At 39.9% G+C, this 18,663-nt stretch overlaps 1 protein-coding gene across 3 annotated transcripts in view; it reads right to left on the bottom strand.

The window, feature by feature from the left end:
* Window positions 1-18,663, bottom strand: part of TUBGCP5 (tubulin gamma complex component 5) — a 61,904-nt gene that overhangs the window by 11,644 nt on the left and 31,597 nt on the right. For all 3 annotated transcript variants that reach the window (XR_008682104.2, XM_055397561.2, XM_055397560.2), the window contains exons 8-16: window positions 16,074-16,163; window positions 15,526-15,619; window positions 14,812-15,058; window positions 12,913-13,115; window positions 11,667-11,782; window positions 9,279-9,547; window positions 8,113-8,311; window positions 6,793-6,981; window positions 5,822-6,004 (exon numbers count right to left, since the gene is read on the bottom strand). Coding sequence is in view for 2 of the 3 variants with exons in the window: in XM_055397561.2 (XP_055253536.2) it covers window positions 5,822-6,004; window positions 6,793-6,981; window positions 8,113-8,311; window positions 9,279-9,547; window positions 11,667-11,782; window positions 12,913-13,115; window positions 14,812-15,058; window positions 15,526-15,619; window positions 16,074-16,163 (1,590 nt within the window). In the remaining variant the exon portion in view is untranslated. The remainder of the gene's footprint in view (window positions 1-5,821; window positions 6,005-6,792; window positions 6,982-8,112; window positions 8,312-9,278; window positions 9,548-11,666; window positions 11,783-12,912; window positions 13,116-14,811; window positions 15,059-15,525; window positions 15,620-16,073; window positions 16,164-18,663) is intronic.

Here is an 18,663-nt window from a genome sequence, read left to right as displayed (position 1 = left end):
ATAAAAGGAACACAAATATTCCAATAAAAGTATATTTTCTAATCATATGTTGCAGAATAGAAACCAGGTTTTAGAATCAGGGAAAGGGGGCAAAATTTTAAAATAATGGGTTTAACTATAAAAAACGAGATAGAGTAAACCTACTTAGGAAAACAGATGAAGTCAGGGAAGGTTAACCAGCCATGTGCTTAAACCTGGCAGAGTTCAGCAACAGGCTCAGGAGACAGACCCTCTGCTGAGGGTGTTGTGAGTGTGTGTGTGTCTTGGGGAGGGGCACTGTTCCCCTTACCCTGGAGAGCACACAGGCAGCATGTGAGCAAGCATGGAGTCTGCTTCTAAAGCAAAGGTGTCACACACTGCTGTACCACTCTTTCCTAATAAGCCTGAGTGTAACTCTCAATAAAATGCAGCTACCGTAGGGCATGGAAATGTCCCTGAGCCATGCACTGTCCTCAGAACAGTTCTGTCGGTGGACTGAGCAATGACACGACTCTCCCACGATTACAAAGCACCTCTGACAATGCCTGTGCGCAGCCCACAAAAGATTAACTGTGAGGCCTTACAACCAGAGATAGAAAGGGCAGTGTGTGATTTTTAGTTTAGCCAATTCATTCCATGTCACAAGCTAGTTAGAATTTTTTAGTACACATATGTATCCACTAAGTACTTAGTAGGCACCTACTGAATACCTTATTTGTCAAGTGCTGTACAAGCAGGTGATAAAAAAAATCAATCCCTACCCCTCTTTCAGAGGCTCACAGCCCAGAGCAAATGCTCAGTCACCCTCTTGTCACCAAGCAGACAAAGGGTGCTGCACCAAGCCAGATGGGCAGATCACTGCTGGCCATGCCCATGGGAGAGCAGGTAACTTAAGTAACTGGGGAGTAGAGAAAAACGTGAAGGCTCCTGGGGGAGAAGGCACAGTTCTCAAGGAAACCAGAAATATTCCTGAAATGGAAATCTCTGAATTTCCAAATCTCTGAAATGGAGAGTATGGTGGCGAATGTACACAATATGTCTGAACCTTTGTGTGTATAAGAAACAAGGTGGGGAGCCAAACAGTGAAAAGTTTTCTCCCTCATGAAAAGCTCAGTCTATCTGCTCTGAGGCACAAAGGAGCCTAAGCATGAGTGGCAGTGGGGTGATTCACATTTTGAGTGGCCCTAAAGAATGCTCAAACTATTCATCTCACACGCTACTAAAGTCGTGCTCAAAATTCTCCAAGCCAGGATTCAGCAATATGTAAACCGTGAACTTCCAGATGTTCAAGCAGGTTTTAGAAAAGGCAGAGGCACCAGAGATCAAATTGCCAACATCCGCTGGATTATGGAGAAAGCAACAGAGTTCCAGAAAAACATCTATTTCTGCTTCCTTGACTATGCCAAAGCCTTTGACTGTGTGGATCACAATAAACTGTGGAACATTCTGAAAGAGATGGGAATCCCAGACCACCTAACCTGCCTCTGGAGAAACCTGTATGCAGGTCAGGAAGCAACAGTTAGAACTGGACATGTAACAACAGACTGGTTCCAAATAGGAAAAGGAGTACGTCAAGGCTGTATATTGTACCCTGCTTATTTAACTTCTATGCAGAGTACATCATGAGGAACGCTGGGCTGGAAGAAGCACAAGCTGGAATCAAGATTGCCAGGAGAAATATCAATAACCTCAGATATGCAGATGACACCACCCTTATGGCAGAAAGTGAAGAGGAACTCAAAGGCCTCTTGATGAAAGTGAAAGAGGAGAGTGAAAAGGTTGGCTTGAAGCTCAACATTCAGAAAACAAAGATCATGGCATCTGGTCCCATCACTTCATGGGAAATAGATGGAAAAACAGTGGAAACAGTGTCAGACTTTATGTTTTTGGGCTCCAAAATCACTGCAGATGCTGATTGCAGCCATGAAATTAAAAGACGCTTACTCCTTGGAAGGAAAGTTATGACCAGCCTAGATAGCATATTAAAAAGCAGAGACATTACTTTGCCAACAAAGGTCTGTCTAGTCAAGGCTATGGTTTTCCAGTGGTCATGTATGGATGTGAGAGTTGGACTGTGAAGAAAGCTGATTGCCGAAGAATTGATGCTTTTGAACTGTGGTGCTGGAGAAGACTCTTGAGAGTCCCTCGGACTGCAAGGAGGTCCAACCAGTCCATCTTAAAGGAGATCAATCCTGGATGTTCATTGGAGGGACTGATGCTAAAGCTGAAACTGCAATACTTTGGCCACCTCATGCGGTGAGTTGACTCACTGGAAAAGACTCTGATGCTGGGAGGGATTGGGGGCGGGAGGAGAAGGGGACGACAGAGAATGAGAAGGCTGGATGGCACCACCAACTCGATGGACATGAGTTTGAGTGAACTCTGGGAGTTGGTGATGGACAGGGAGGCCTGGCGTGCTGTGATTCATGGGGTCGCAAAGAGTCAGACACGCCTGAGCAACTGAACTGAACTGATAGGGCCAAGTGGAAGGGAGAGACTCTAAGACAGCTGGTTAGGAGGTGGCAGGGAGTACTGGAGTGAGCACTGAGATGGGGAATATTATCCAGGAGGCAGAACTGAGGGACTAGGGATGTGTGGAGGCTGGCAGAGAGGAAGGAACCTAAGGCGAGCTTCACTGGGCACTGGGATGAACAGCAGTGTCCATCAAGGAGAAACAAAGGGCTCAGAAAACAATGAGCTCAGTGATGTAAACATGACATTCGCATGAGGTCATGAAGTGCTGGCTGTGCAGTTCCTGGGCCAAAAAGACAGATTTGCGGGTCATTAGGGGTTGCTGAAGCCATAAACATGGTATGAAGATGCCCAAGGCAGGAGAGCAAAAAGCTACACCAAGGGTGGGGCGAGGCCAAAGGACCCACAGGGAAGTTGCAGGTGGAGCACCAATGACATGGGAGAGGCGTGAGCAGGACAGGGGAGCCTGGATCCGAGCAAACTCGTAGGTTCAACTCAGGAAGCTGGAGGGCACAGACAGGCACCGAGAACACATGGAAGCCACAGGAGAAGGGGTCCCAAAGTGATGGCTCACCTGTCTTGAGTTAAATCTATGAAAGAGAAACTCAATAAAAATACCAAGGTTTTTGCTTTCATTTTTCTGGGTAGAACTAAACAAAATGATAAAATACATTTGGAAAAATAAATAACCAAGAATAGTCAAGAAAACCTTATTGCTAAAACAGAATGCTGCCAGCAACGTGAATAAAAGAACAGTAAAACAGGACGAAAAATCTAGAGACACAATGCAAATAATGAGTGCATATGAAAATTTAATGACAAGGGGGTAATCAAATAAATAGGGAAAAAGTTTTCAAAAAAGAAATAAGCAATGGCAACCAGTCATCTGGAAAAAGATAAAACTAGATGTATTTCTCGTTTTTTAGCTGAGTAAACTCGAAATGGATCAACATCTAAATGTTAAAAAAAAATCCATTAAAGCATTAAAAGAAAACCTGGGTGGAATTTCTTTATAACTAGGAAAGAGTAAAACTTTCTTAACTATGACTCAAAATCCAAAAGCAGTTAGAGAAAAGACCGATACGAGGTAAATACCCTATGATACACGATATTGACACTAAAAAATGACTGCATGACAAAACAAGAAACCGGTACACCATAAGCAGAACAAAAGGACAAACGTCAGACTGGGAAACCTATAGAAAGGGCTTCGAAGGAATTCCCTAGTGGTCTCAGAGTTGGGACTCTGTGCACTCCACTGCAGGAGGCATGAGCTCAATCCCTGTTCAGGGAACTAAGATCCCACAAGCCTCACAGCACAGCCAAACAAAAACAGAGAGAGAGCGCTTCTAAAAACAAACAGTAAAGACCAATAAATAACTTGATACTGACAGAAATAGTGGCAAAAGATACGGATAGTTCACTTTAAAACAAATGCAAAAATAAACGTATGAAAAGATGACTAAGAAAAATGTAAATTAAAACTATACTGAGACACCATTTTTCATCATCAGAGTAGCAAAAATCCCAAAGGCTGACAACATATTCTGTTAGTGAGGTTGTGGCGAAAGCTATGTTGGTGGGAGTCAGAAAAAATACAGCCTTTCCAGGGACGTCCCTGGTGGTTCGGTGGCTGAGAATGAGTGCACGAGCAGCCAGGCAAAAAGGGCCTTTGCATCAATGATCGTAACTTAAAAAATAGAGCTGTTTTATACAATTAAATCAAGAAAAACAAAACAAGGCAATTCCTAAAAGTAAAAAATAAAACAAATGAACCCAACTCTGTATCAGTGCTATGGAGAGAATTAGTCCAAGTGACCTTGAAAGACAGGATTCTGATGACTTGAAAGTACAAAGAAGAGAATAAAGTTACAAGCATGTTCTAAATTCTCAGAGGGTTTGTCGCTGCTATTGTTACTTTGGAACTATTATGATTTATTATAGAATAAATCAGTATTTATATTAATGTGTTGGTAATCACTCAAGGGGAAAGATACAAAAGAAAATAAAAAAAGTGAAATCTTGTAATCTTTAATAAATACTGGAAATATCATTATGAGCATAGGATTCATTTTCCTTTTTCTACATATTTCCTAGCTCCAACTACTTAATAAGTCCAGAAGCACTGATAATCCAGAACAGACAAACACCCTGGGACACTGAGCAAGGGCCTTTAAAGTCACAGAATAGACGGGACTGGTGCTCCTCGGGGAGGTGTACTGCCTGGGGCAGGAAGTGCACAGGACAAGCCCAGATATCCAGTCCTAAAAGCGAGGATGCTCTCCAAGATTACTAGGGTCAAGTGAAGGCATTCTCTTTGGGCAAAAAGGGGACAGTGAAAGCAAGAAAAAGTAATAACTGTAAAAGATCGAAGCATTCTAAAAATAACAAAATTCACGGGTTTCTATCGGTAGTGGAAAATATAACCTTAACCTGCCCTGGCCCCCTCTGGGGACTGCTGGGCATTAATTTTTCACTATGAAAAGAAACTAGCAGTTACCCTGCTTTTACTAACCAAAGTTTTTGATGAAAATTCTGCTTTTGTGCAAAAATCAAAGATAATACATCACATAAAAATAAAAGGAATTATTTTATGTACTGCTAAGAAGTAGAATCTGGCATGGCTGTGGGGAAAACAATGTTCTAAGTGGCATGAAACAAATGTTAATTATTATAACTTTTCAAGGGCCAATGAGGGTGCCAAGAAATGCAGCCAAGTAAGGACACAGAATGGGAAAAAGGACTACCAAATAGGATGGCAGATGAGCCTCTGCCACGTAAGTATTTACTGGTACCACCCTGGCCAAGCTGCTCAGCAGGCAGGAGGAGGGACGGGGAGGAGGGACGGGGAGGGGGGACGGGGAGGAGGGACGGTGAGCTCCCTGAGGAAAAGCCAGTACAACACTCTGAAATCAGGCAACCCTGCCTCTGAAGAGTGGTGAAACCTCTCTTCCCCTCCTAACTGGGCTGGACTCTGACTTGGTCTGTGGTGGAAGTGAGGGTCTGTGAGGCCTGGAGTTCAAGCCCTGGCAGTGCCAAGGGTTCTGCTCTCACTCTCTCAGAAAACCGCCTGTGACACCACCATGAAGGCTGGTACAGCTGGTTGCAGAGGAAGAACCGTGGGGCAGGAAGATGGCCACGTGAGCAAGGCCACCAGACCCCGAGAGGCCACACACTCCCATCTCACATCTCCTCTCGCTCAGCTGGCAAGCGACTGCTGCCTTGGTTTTCCTATGTGCAAGATAACATTAATAAAACTCACAGGGGTCGCTGTGAGGATAATAAGATAGCATAAAGAAGTCATAGAAGAGTTTGGGGCACACGGGTTATTTTATAACATCTAAATGAAAAGATGCCTCCTATATTTTACCGTGAACTGTCTTCAGGATAACGTTGTCCTACTGCTTCTTGGAGCTGGACATTAAGAAAAGACACATTCTGCCAGGTTTCCTTTTCACTTATTTTATCAAAAATTGATGTGTAGAAGTCATACATGGTATCTCCCCCTTCCATTAAGAAGAAATTCCTCATGGCCTGCAAGTATTCAACCAACCTGAAGGAAGAGAAAAGTCACAGAAAGATCTTAGGCTCATAAAACAGGATTCAGACCAGCACCAGGTTTCATACATCATTTTCAGTGAAACAGGTTTACATACTACACTTACTAAAATCAGAAATACTAAAATATTTTAAACACTTTCAAAAATAATAAAACAGCATATAGCTTATTTTTAATAATCAGAGAGGTATGTTATTTTCCTGTAACTGAAAAAAATCTGGCAAATTTACTAAAGTGTTAGAAAAAAGGTTAATCCAAATCATGATGAATTTCCACTGTAAAAATCACGGCATTTTCCCCCCCGTCTTTTTATCTATGCATTAAAAAAAAAAGTTATCATTTATACATCCTGGATTTTTTTATAATTTAAGAAACTTTACATTACTTAGAACTCTATATAAACATAATTTACATGAACTTTACAAAGTTCATACATGGAGATGAATATGTCATCTTTTAATATGGATATGCCATAATTTAAAATACAAGTTATCCATTACTAATTTCATGTTTTTCCCTCTGATAGCAAACTTTGTGACAAGCCTTTTTGTGTAACAAGCTTTTTCTGTGTTCATTTGGGATAAATTCTCAGAAACAAATTTCACATAAAGTTAAGAAAACACTGATGATTAATTGATCCTCTCAAAAGAAAAGTATTCACTGCATATCCATTCTCTACTCTAATAAAAATTAGCTCAAAATCTAGGTTTAAAAATAATTTCAACTATTTTTCAAGTATAAGAAACTACCAACTACTTCCCAAACTTTATCATTCCTCATACCTATAATCTTTTTTTAGAGTTCGCATGAGGTTTCCACAGCAATTTAGATACTGCTTGTCAATATGGGGATAGAGGCAAGATCTCAGCGTTAATTCAAAAGTCTGGCAAGTCACAGATTCTGATGATCTATCCACACATACGTCTCCACCAGCAAACTTCTCATGAAAGTCACTCTGTTCCAAATACAACCTTTAATATAAAAACATGAGTCTTCTTTTTAAGAGCTGCGATCAACAGAATTCTCTCTTTTAAAAAAAAACCACAAAACACTCAGTTTCTTTTTTCCTTTCAATGGAGGTATAGTTGATTTAGAGTATTTTATTAATATAAGTTTCAGGTGTACAACACAGCGATTCACAATTTTTAAAGGTTACATTCCATTTATAGCTATCATAAAATACTGACATATTCCCTGTGCTGTACAATATATCTTTGTAGCTTATTTATGTTATACATAGTAGTTTGTACCTCTTAATTCCCTGCTCCTACGTAGTACCTCCCCCATCCCACTTTCCACTGGTAACCAATGTTTTGTTCTTTATGAGTCTGTTTCTTGTTATTTCACCAGTTTGTTGTATTTTTTAGATTACCCATATAAGTGATATCACATATTATTTGTCTTTCCCTGACTTATTTCACTAAAGGAGAACACCCTCTAACTCTATCCATGCTGTTGCAAATTGCAAAATTTCATTCTTTTTAATACACCACACCTTGTCTATACATTCATTTCAATAGAATTCTCTATAATCAAAACTCCAGAGTCCCATTTTTATCTTTAGTGTTAAAAATGCCAATTATTATAGAAATACAAATCTTTTTCCTCAAAATATTCTGTGTGAAATAGTCCTTCACACGTTGCTTTGGCCCCAAAAGATCAAGTACAGAGGAGGTCTTTGTAGGCATTAGGCTGAAGACAGTGAATGATGGCCACTAGACAATAAACAGGGTATTTACTGTGTGGGTATTAACAACTTATTTCCTCAGGCTAAGTACCTGAAAACACTTTCTAAAGTGCCAAGATACACACGGAGGGTCTGACTCAGCATGTCCCAGGACCACAACTTCTACAAGCATCTTCTATATGAGTGGCGGTCCTGCCAATGGGCTCAAGGCACAGGACAGTCTGTGGACTTTCATAAATAACAAGGATGTCAAATTATATATTTGAAACAAGTGAACACAATATATTCTTGAGTTTCATTCATTAGAAAGGAGAGAATAAAGGTTTCTATTTTAAAGGCTAGAAAGCCCTACCTGGCAGAAATAAACAGATTCTGCCATTTCAAACATCAAAAATCCAGCAGGTATGTATCACACCTTGCAAAATTAATTGCCAGCAGTGGATCGTGAACATCATCCAATTCAAGATGCCTCTCGGCGATGGACTGCATCTTTATCAGGGTCTCTCTGGTGGCCTGCTGCTCAGTGAGGGCCTGTGCAGTGACGCCTTCTCCATGTCGAAGACGAGACTGTATAGACTCCAAAAAGAGGGTATACAGACTTTTTCTTTCCGCATCTGAAACAAAAATGTGTAAGATGAACTATGTTTTAGTAAATAAGGAACTATAAGAATTATTAAGTAAACTTACATAAATACAGCCTGGTATTTTTCCTTCAGCCTGTGAAGGTCTATCCCTGGTTTGTTATGTTACCCTTACAGTATAGTACAAGTAAACGTTTTTATACCCTCTGTTAGACAACTGCAAAGTTCACGGTCAAACATTCAAAATACAAGCTTGTTTTTCTCTGAACAGAGTAATAGACCAAACAGGATGCCCGAAAGTTAAGTTGCCGCCATACTGGACAGTAATACAACAACACTAACAGGAGTCCTAGCGCACTGGGAAAACACTTCCAACTGTGACCCTGTAAAATTCTTTATGTTTTATTACTCAGAAAGAAAGGGAATATTCCACAAACCGAAAAAATATTAAAGGAGACATAAGGCAATTCAAAATAATTAACATCGCGTTAAGGGGATTTACAAACAAAACAAGTAAGGTTACACCTATACCTCTCAGAGCCTTTTTAGTCAGATGATAAAACCTTCAGTATATTGCTTAAATTACGTTGATCATAATAGACCATATATAATATAAACTTTATATAATATAAAAAAGTATATCTAGATTTCCTCAAAATCTATGGTCAAGTCTGAACTGCTCACCAACAAATTCCTATCTGTCAGAGTTCATGTCCTCAGATGCCAAATGCTGCACTGCACTATAAAGGACCAGTCCTAAAACAACAAGAATAAGGAAGACGCATGTGGAACATATCATCACTGCCTTTCAAAACACCATGCTCAGTCTCCAATGAGGACAATCTGTTTTCAGCCAAGAGCAGCATGATCTATTAATTTGATCATGGTGATAATTTCCATGAAAATAAAAGGCTTTGATCATTTCCAAAGTGCAAAATAATGACGTATCTCAGGAAGGCAAGTATGAAGAGGGAACTGCTGCCCCACCACTAAGGGGTACCTCTGGCCGTGGCCTGGCATGTGGTGCTCTCCGTGCACTGCAGGTTCTTCAGCAGCTGCATTGACTTGCCAGCCATGATGATCTGCTTGAGGACGGGTTTCAGGAAGGACACCATGGTGTGCTGCCTGCTGGAGAGCCCTGGATCACTGCCAGAACTGGCACTAGCATTATCACTCATCTTTTCTTCGTTTTCGGTCTTTTCAGACACACTGTAGAGTGTGTAGGTTGCATACCAGAAGTCTCTGTGATTTACTGGAACATTTTTGTTTCTACAGGGATTCAAAAGAATTTTAAACTTTAACCTTTCTTTCTTAAAAACAATATACCTGCTCTAACTTATGCATATTTTCCAGACATTCCAAAATACAGTAATATCAATTATTAGTAAAATGATGCAATCTTTAGATAAAATGGGACTTACCTGACTTCAGTTTAACATAGAAAAGTGGATTAATATTCTGAATGGCATTGGTAAAATCTAATAAGCAGAAAGTTTCCTGAATTGGAATTAAACAAAATTTGATTAATTTGATTTTCTTTAAAGGTAGAATAAATTACCCATTTTGCCATCTCCTATGAAAGTAAACTCCAGACTTCGATATCTTTTTTTTCCACACAGATTCCTAGCTGGACTGTTTTAACAATGAAATGAGGGTTACTCATCCCCCTCTAAGGAGAGTAAGAATCCTGATTTTACAGTAATCCTCATGTGCAATAAAAGAAGCAGGACATTATGAGAGACTGAAGATTCAGATAAAAGAAAGGTCAGTTCATTTTAAATAAGCACTGTGTAAACAGGGCTACCTTTCTGTAACTCTTAAGAAAGCTCTTCTCCCTGATGAGTTAAGTGGAGAGCCATCAATTAAAACACATACCTCTGCACAGTGCAGAACTTAAGACTGAGATAAGAGAGTGCGAACAGTTCTCCACTGCAGGGTCTATGATTCTGTTCAGAAAAATCAATTAAGTGAAGGGGAATCATCACAAGTTTTCATGATGATTAAGATTCTCCTTAACTGTTTTATTAAATAATATACTAAAAAGGTTAAAAAAAAGAGTAGCTAACTAGGAGAAATAAGTATCTTAGAGGTATATTTGGTAATATTTTCACATCTTTTATCTCATCATTAATGTATTCCTTAATTCCCATTAATGAAGCCATTTGACATCACCTAATTCACTACTTCCGGAGAAGGCACTGGCAAGCCACTCCAGTACTCTTGCCTAGAAAATCCCATGGACGGAGAAGCCTGGTAGGCTGCAGTCCATGGGGTCGCTACGAGTCAGACATGACTGAGCGACTTCACTTTCACTTTTCACTTTCACACACTGGAGAAGGAAATGGCAACCCACTCCCAGTGTTCTTGCCTGGAGAATCCCAGGGACGGGGGAGCCTGGTGGGCTGCCGTCTATGGGGTCACACAGAGTCGGACACGACTGAAGTGACTTAGCAGCAGCAGCAGCAGTTCACTACTTCATGGCAAACAGAAGGGGAAAAATTGAAAGCAGTGACAGGTTTTCTTTTCGTGGGCTCCAAAATCACAGTGGATGGTGACTGCAGTCATGAAATTAGAAGATGCCTGCTCCTTGGAAGAAAAGCTAGGGCAAAACTAGACAGTGTATTTAAAAGCAAAGACATCACTTTGCCGACAAAGGTCTGTCTAGTCAAAGCTATGGTTTTTGCAGTAGTCATGTATGGATGTGAGTGTTGGACCATAAAGAAGGTTGAGCGCTGAAGAATCGATGCTTTCCAACTATGGTGCTGGAAAAGACTCTTGAGATTCCCTTGGACTGCAAGGAGATCAAACCAATAATCCTAAAGGAAAGCAACCCTAAATTTTCATTGGAAGGACTGATGCTGAAGCTGAAGCTCCAATACTCTGGTCACTTGATGTGAAGAGCCAACTCATTGGAAAAGACTCTGATGCTGGGAAACATTAAATGCAAAAGAAGAGGATGGCAGAGGATGAGATGGTTAGCTAGCATCACCGACTCAATGGACATGAATTTGAGCCAAGTCTCGGAGGTAGTCAAGGACAAGGAAGCCTGACGTTCTGTAGTCTATGGGGTGCAAAGTCAAGACTTAGTGACTGAACAACAATTCATTTCAAAGGACTCGGTGTGCCTTTCACCATACCAGCCATCCATAAACATGTTATAATTCAAAAAATGCAATCTGCTAATATGGAAAGTTGTGAATTGGCATAAAACTTGGAAAAAAAAATTTTTCGCGGCTGGTACCTGATGTCTTCTATTTACATAAAAATGCAAGAGAACTTGCCTATGAGAACTACACAGCTCTAGTATTGGAACTGCCCCCCCGCAATATCATCTGAAGCTAATGGAAATGTTGGGGAGAAGAGCCAATGTCTGGTGCACCTCCCTCACCTCTGGATGATGAACTCCCTGGCAGAGTCGCACAGGTGCCCATGCACGATCCACTCATCCACGGTCTGCAGGTAGGGCCGCACGGTCTCCACCCAGAGGGAGAACAGCAATGAGACCTGAGGAGAGGCACATCCATTCTCAGAACTCCCTCGTCCTTGGATAAGATGAGGCTCAAGCATTTCTGAAGTACCTTTTAAGAAGTGATTCCTGTTTTGGTTTTTTTTTTTTGCCACACTGGCCACGTGGGATCTTAGTTCCCCAACCGGGGATCAAACCACGTCCCCTCCAGTGGAAGCAGAGTCTTAACCACTGGATCACCAGGGAAATCCATCTATGTTTTTTGAAACAAAGGAAGAAATTAAAACCCCAAAATACATGCTATAAAATCCTTATGAAAAACCTCACCTAAATATGAGAAACCATACTGTCCATAATAGCACTTTCTTAGTAATGAAAGTTACACAGGCACAACAGTTCTAAACTGGACAATCCAAACTATCCAAATAGTGCTATTAGCAAAATGTCCATTAACAACAAGGAAGTGATTCCATTCTACTACAGTTATTAATAAAAAAGAAAGTAGAGATGAAAGAAATCAACTTCCTTTTAACTGAAATGCAGTACCAAAATGGTGAGGAAAAAAGGGTCACACCAACAAACTAGGCGAAACACCTAAATTATGTGCCTAAACAAACCTGCAGTTATCTACGTCAAAGTCTCCAGTTAGAGCTGCATTTTTAAATTACAGCAAAAAAGTATATGCTATCTTAACCAAAGTGCACAGATTGGCAGTTTTAAGTATATTCACACTGCTGTGAAAACAGACCTTTCTATTCTTTTGCATGCTGCCAAACCGAAGCTATGTACCCGTTCACTATCCCCCTTTCTCCTCTTCCCCAGTAACCAATACTCTCATCCTCCTGTTTCTATGAGTTTGGCTACTCTAGATACATCATATAATAAATTTGTATTTGTATTTACAAATGGTATAGAGATATCTATATCGGAGTAGGTATTTTTCCCATCTTGCTTTTATGTTTTGCTCTATTTTTGCCACATTCATCTGGTGAGCTTGGCAATTACAGCTGAAAAGCTAGTTTTATGCAGCCTCAAATTTAGAAGCTAATTTAAAAACTCACAACTGTCTGACACACCATTTTTACAAAGATGTACAACAGGCTATCCACCACTCTTACGCTGAGTAGAATGAGTCACACACAGTGGACTAGACAAGGGTCCCACCTACAGTTTGCTCAGAGGCTTCTCCAACATTGTCGTATTCAAGAATGGCTTTGTACAGGGTGTTGAGCAGATGAGATGCTCGGACAACATTTCGAGTGTCAGGTGGAACTTCTGCTACTCCAGTACTAAACACTTTGTGCAGAACTTTGAGTTGAGCCAATCGAGGTGACAACTGGTCCACCACTATTGCAAGAGTTACTGTAGTATCTGCAAATATCAAGAAATCAAACTCTTTAGCAAGGAAAAATATCTGCATTTGAGATGTGATATAAATGCTAAGCCATTTATGGAAAAGCATGGAACACTGGAGGATTTTTTTTTTTTAATTTACTTTTGGCTGCACTGGGTCTTTATTGCTGAATGCAACCTTTGTCTAGTTGCACTAAACAGGGGCTACTCTAGTTGTGGCTTCTCATTGGGTGTCTTCTCCTGTTGCAGAGCAACGGCTCTAGCGAGCACGAGCTTAGCTGCCCCACAGCATGTGGGATCTTCCCAGACCAGGGACTGAACCTGTGTACACTGCACTGGCAAGCAGACTCTTAACCATTGGACCACGAGGTGAGTCTAGGATGGCGGGTTTTAGTCTCATGTTACATGGAACTAATTTCCCTAAGAAAGAACTCCCTAAAAGAAGGAAAAGACAACTCAACAGAAAAATAATTAAAGGAACTGACAATTCACAGAAAAGGAAATTCAAGTGATTCTTAAACATACAGAAAGACGTTCAACCTCACGAAAAAAAGACTGCAAAATAAAACTATACTGGGCAAATAAAACAGACTATAGCGGGCTACTATTTCAGTGAGGCGAGGCTTTCAGAAAAGGGTGATTGATAAGGGCAGCAAGAGTTCACTGGTCAGGAACAGCTCTGAATCCTAAATATGGAGGTGGTAATACAAATCTACACATGTGGTAAAATGCCAAAGAACTAGAGAAAGACTTACTCACCTCCTTGAAAAACAAGCACCTGCAAAACTGGTGAAACCCATGTCAGGCCTGCAGACTAGTTATGGTACTGTGTCAATGTCAACTTCCTAGTTGTGATTACTGTATTTTAAGTGTCAACACGAAGGATGCTGGGTGAAGTGAACGTGGGACCTCAATGTACTATTTTTTTGCAATAGTTGCATAAAAGTTAAGGGAGAAAAACCTGCACTGGGCTACCATTTTCACCTAACATTCTGGTGAAAATCCAAAAGTTTGATAACACACTGCTGACAAGACTGAACAAATGCATACTCATATATATTCCAGCAAGGGTGTAAAGTTATTTATCTATACCTCCACAGAGAATAATGTGACAGTAACTGCTAAAGACACTTATGCCATCACATACCTTCTGACTCAGCAATTTCACCCTAAGAATTTGTGCTATAGGTAACTTGCTGCACATGTGCACAATCACTGCTATGTCAGTGGTTGCCGCTGAAGCTGGCAACAGGAAAAGATCAGACACAGCCCAGAAAAGGGCACTGGTCTACGATACATCCAGACAACAAAATGCTCAGTTGGTTAAAAAAAAAAAGAATGAGGAAGCTCTTTAATTAAATACTTGTATGATTTAATTCTCAAATTTAAATCAGAAAACAATTTGAAGACAGTAGTGAAAAGACTACTAAGGCCTGTGGATATGAATATGTATCGCTTTCATATGTCTAAATTATACCTGGAAGGATGCTCAAGAAATGGATCACTTGGTTGCCTCTGGACTGGGGAACCAGTGCAGGAGGAAAATTTTTTGCTGTAAATCTTTCTATACTATTTGGATTTTTAGAGATATGAATGTCTTAAAAATACAAATTTAAAATAATTTTTAAAAAATGAGTGTATTCAGGACAATTACTTATTTGCCATGTAAATTTCAAATTTTATATCAATTATTAAAGGAAAAAAACTTAAATACCATTATTGATGATGCTCTTCTCAATTTCTGCAAGTTCCTCTTTGAAATTAATGAAGTATTTGTATAGGGCCCACATGAAAGCCTGGTATGTTCTAAAAGGTGCTTCTGTTGACTTCTTAGGAACAGAACCATTCCCAGGTAACACGCTTTCAGAACTATGCCCCATGACTTCATCAATGAATTCCTGGAGTCGAAACACAACCTGGCCATATGCTGCGATTTGTTCTAGCACTGATCGTAAACAGCTCTACAACAGAAGCAAACCACAACAATTTATAGTCAGACTTCCACAGGAATTCTAATGAGTATTTCCCTCACTATAAAATATTTCTTCTGTGACTGCTTGAAACCGTATGCTTATCAAAAGACAAAGTAATAAATATTTAGTTTTATATTCAGTGGAAATAGCGTATTAAATTTTATATGATATAGAACTGTGGCTTATACTGTTTCAAAACACACAAACAAAAGGTATATGTACTACAGGCAAAAAGTTAACAGCAGATAGCCTTCCCAATACGAAATGACAGAAAATACAAAACTAAATATGAACACCACAAACAATATTAAAGACACAACTCTAAAGACACAAACTTAATTCTGCCTTCTGAAACTGAAATATATTTAGTAATTAATTTCAATATTGCAAAATGTTATAAAATTAATTACCATGGTTTATATAAATCTTAATTACAATAAGCACAAATAACTTACATGTGTCAAATGAGTTACTATAATATTGTTCCTCACAGATACTTTTCCATCAATCAACTGAAATATAAAGAGCTTTTTTACCCCTGAAAGTAACCTGAAATTGAATAAAAAGATGAATATAAGTCTAAAAAATATTCACTACGGTAATGCCTAGGAAATTTAAATAAAGATTCTGAAGAAAAAGGTGAGGGAGGGCAAAGAGATAAGATAATTAGAAAATAAAAGACATCAATCTTTTTATCTGATTATTTTAAGACTCAACATATTCCAATTTCATCTTTAAAAAAGTCCAAAGCAGTGTTGTTAAAGCATCTCCTCACATAGATGATGGTCAAAACACATCTCCCCACTTTTGAGAAACGGAACCTGGAAACCTCAGCAGGTAACAGCACTAGATTAGGTGCCGAAGGGCCTGTGTTGGGTTCAAATCTAATGGCCTATTTTTAATATGCACGTGAAATACCCTCAAACACCTTTCTTTAAAAAACTAAAATTCTGCTTCTCGTTAATAAAGTCTTTAGATTATGAATTAGGTTAACGGATCTTACCATAGCGTTTCTCGAATAACCTGTGTTTCAGTAACAAAAACTCTGTCATCTGGAACATATAACGGGTCACTGCTGTACAAATGTTGGTCCCTATTAGATAAAAAACATCAAATACCAATGAAAAGATGTCTCATTAAATAAATTTAAAGTCTCAAAGAATATAAGTAATTTACTAGCAACTTAACAAGTACTCAATAAGCTAATAAACATAACACATGCTTTAAATTTCCTCCCATATTCATTTTCAAAGTCAACTGAAATATTCTCAGAGAAGCACTTTCAGAGTATTTCTGTTATGTTTATTGCTAACTTAGGCAAATATTTAAAATTATGTATTGTTGTTTTGGGAAAAACTGTTAACTATTTTTATAGTAAGTGCATGAAAACAGAAATCAAATAAATGGCCTAATATATACCAATCCATCCACTTTGAAAATAAATTAAAGACAGACTATAGTTAAAGAATAACTTCATTATGAAATTTAATTAAATAATTAAAAGCTAAATTTATTAATTCAATTGAAATTGACAAAAATTTCAAGAAAATTTGAGATCTGTTTTCCCTTCTCACTTGGCTGCCTTGGGAATAAACCCTTTTCTGCTGCAACCTTGGTGTGTCAGAATTTGGCTTGCTGCTCATTAGGCAAATAGACCTAGTCAGTCGAGGAAATGACCACAGGGTAAGTGGCAAGTGTAAAGTGTTACAAAGAATAAGTGACTCAGGAGAGTGGCCAAGATGGCAGAGTAGGAACTTGCACTACTAATATCCTCTCATAAGCACACCAAAATGACACCTACTGCAGAAAGAAAACCTGATGAAAAACACTGGAACATACCAGAAAATATTAAAGAAGGAACCACAACACAGGCAGGAGAGGTAGACTTGCAATATGATCAAATCCATTTAACCCCTAGATAGGTGACCCACAAACTGGAGAATTATTACAGAGGTTCTCCCACACGTGAGCCTTTGCTGTATGCCTGGCACCAGAAAGAGGAGAACATTTAGCTTCAAAGGCGAGAAGGGCATGACTGCAGGATCTCCGCAGTCTTGAGGGAAACAGAGACTTCACTCTTAAAGACAAACACAAAACCTTAAGCAGACCAACAGTGGGGACAAAAGTAGCAATATGATAGGAACCTGGGCCAGACCTGCTTACTGGTCTTGGAGGCGGGAGATGGTTGGTGGCTCACACTGGGGATAGACACTAGTGGTGGATATATCAGGGAGCATTCACCTGCATAAGCTCTCGTGGAGGCTGCCATTTTGGCACCAGGACCTGGCCCTAGCCAACAGCCTATAGACTCCAGGGAGTGCAGGGACACCTCAAGCAAAACAACAAACTGGGCATGGATACAGTCTCACCCACCAAGAGACAGGCTACCCAAAGACTTCCACTTCCTGAGCCCATAGCCACTTCTATTCATGCCCTAAGATATGACCCTGCCAACAAGGGGGACAAGACCCAGTTCTACCCACCAGGGGGCAGGCACCTGCAGGAAGCTTGCACAAGTCTCTAGACCAGCCTTACCCACCAGGGGACAGACATCACAAGCAAGAAAACCACAGTCCTGCAGCCTGTAGACTGAGTGAAAGCCAGACAATACCATGGGACCAGCTGGCCCCTGGCCCTTGTATGCTAAGAGGGGAGTGCACAGTTGGGGCACATAAGACATTTCCTACAGAGGGCCACTTCTACAAGGTTGAGAAATGTAACTAACCTACCACATTCATAAAAATATAAATAGCAATTTAAACAAAATGAGGTGACAGAGGGAATGTTTCAGATGAAGGAATAAGATAAAACCCCGTAAGAGTAAGTGACATAGAGACAGAATATTCATCCAAGAAAGAGTTAAAAGTAAAGACTGTAAAGGTGATCAAAGGATGTGAAAGGAGAATGGATGCACAGAGAAAGAAATTAGAGGCTTTTAGGAAAAAGGTGAGAAAATACAAGGAACCAGCAAACAGAACTGGGGCCGCAGAAACTGAAAACTGCACTGGAAGGGTCAGCGGTGAACTAAACGAGGCAGAAACCCGGCCAGTGAGCCGGCAGACAGAGCAGGGGAGAGCACCGCTGCTGAACAGAAGCAAGAACAAAACGAGAGGCCATCGGTTTTTAAGAGACCTCTGGGACAACGTCAGGTGTGCTAATATTTACACGATAGAGGCCCCAAAAACAGACGAGAGTAAAGGGCTTGAAAAAAATATTTGAAGAGGTAACAGCTGAAAACTTTCCTACTTGGGAAAGGAAACAGTCACCCAGGTCCAAGAAGCACAGTTTCCTATGGGATTAACTCACAGAGGAACACACCAAGACAAACTGTAATCAAAATGACGAAAAACATGAAAAGGAACAACGGAAAAGTGACGATACACACAGGGAACTCCTATAACACTATCAGCCGATTTTTCAGCAGAAGATCTGCAAGGCAGAAGGGAAGAGAATACAAATGCACGGCATCTAAAATGCATTTGAAATTAACAGAGCAGCAATTTAAAACAAGCATGGATGTATACAGACTGCCATACAAAAACCCCATGGTAACTTGAAAACAAAAATCTGTAATAGGCATACACTAAAAAAGG

Source organism: Moschus berezovskii, chromosome 2, assembly GCF_049115385.1.
Source record: "Moschus berezovskii isolate FMDL1 chromosome 2, NW_MosBer_1.0, whole genome shotgun sequence".
NCBI lineage: Eukaryota > Metazoa > Chordata > Mammalia > Artiodactyla > Moschidae > Moschus > Moschus berezovskii.
The sequence above is the reverse complement of the archived record's forward strand: the minus strand, read 5'-3'. Positions and strand labels throughout refer to the sequence as shown.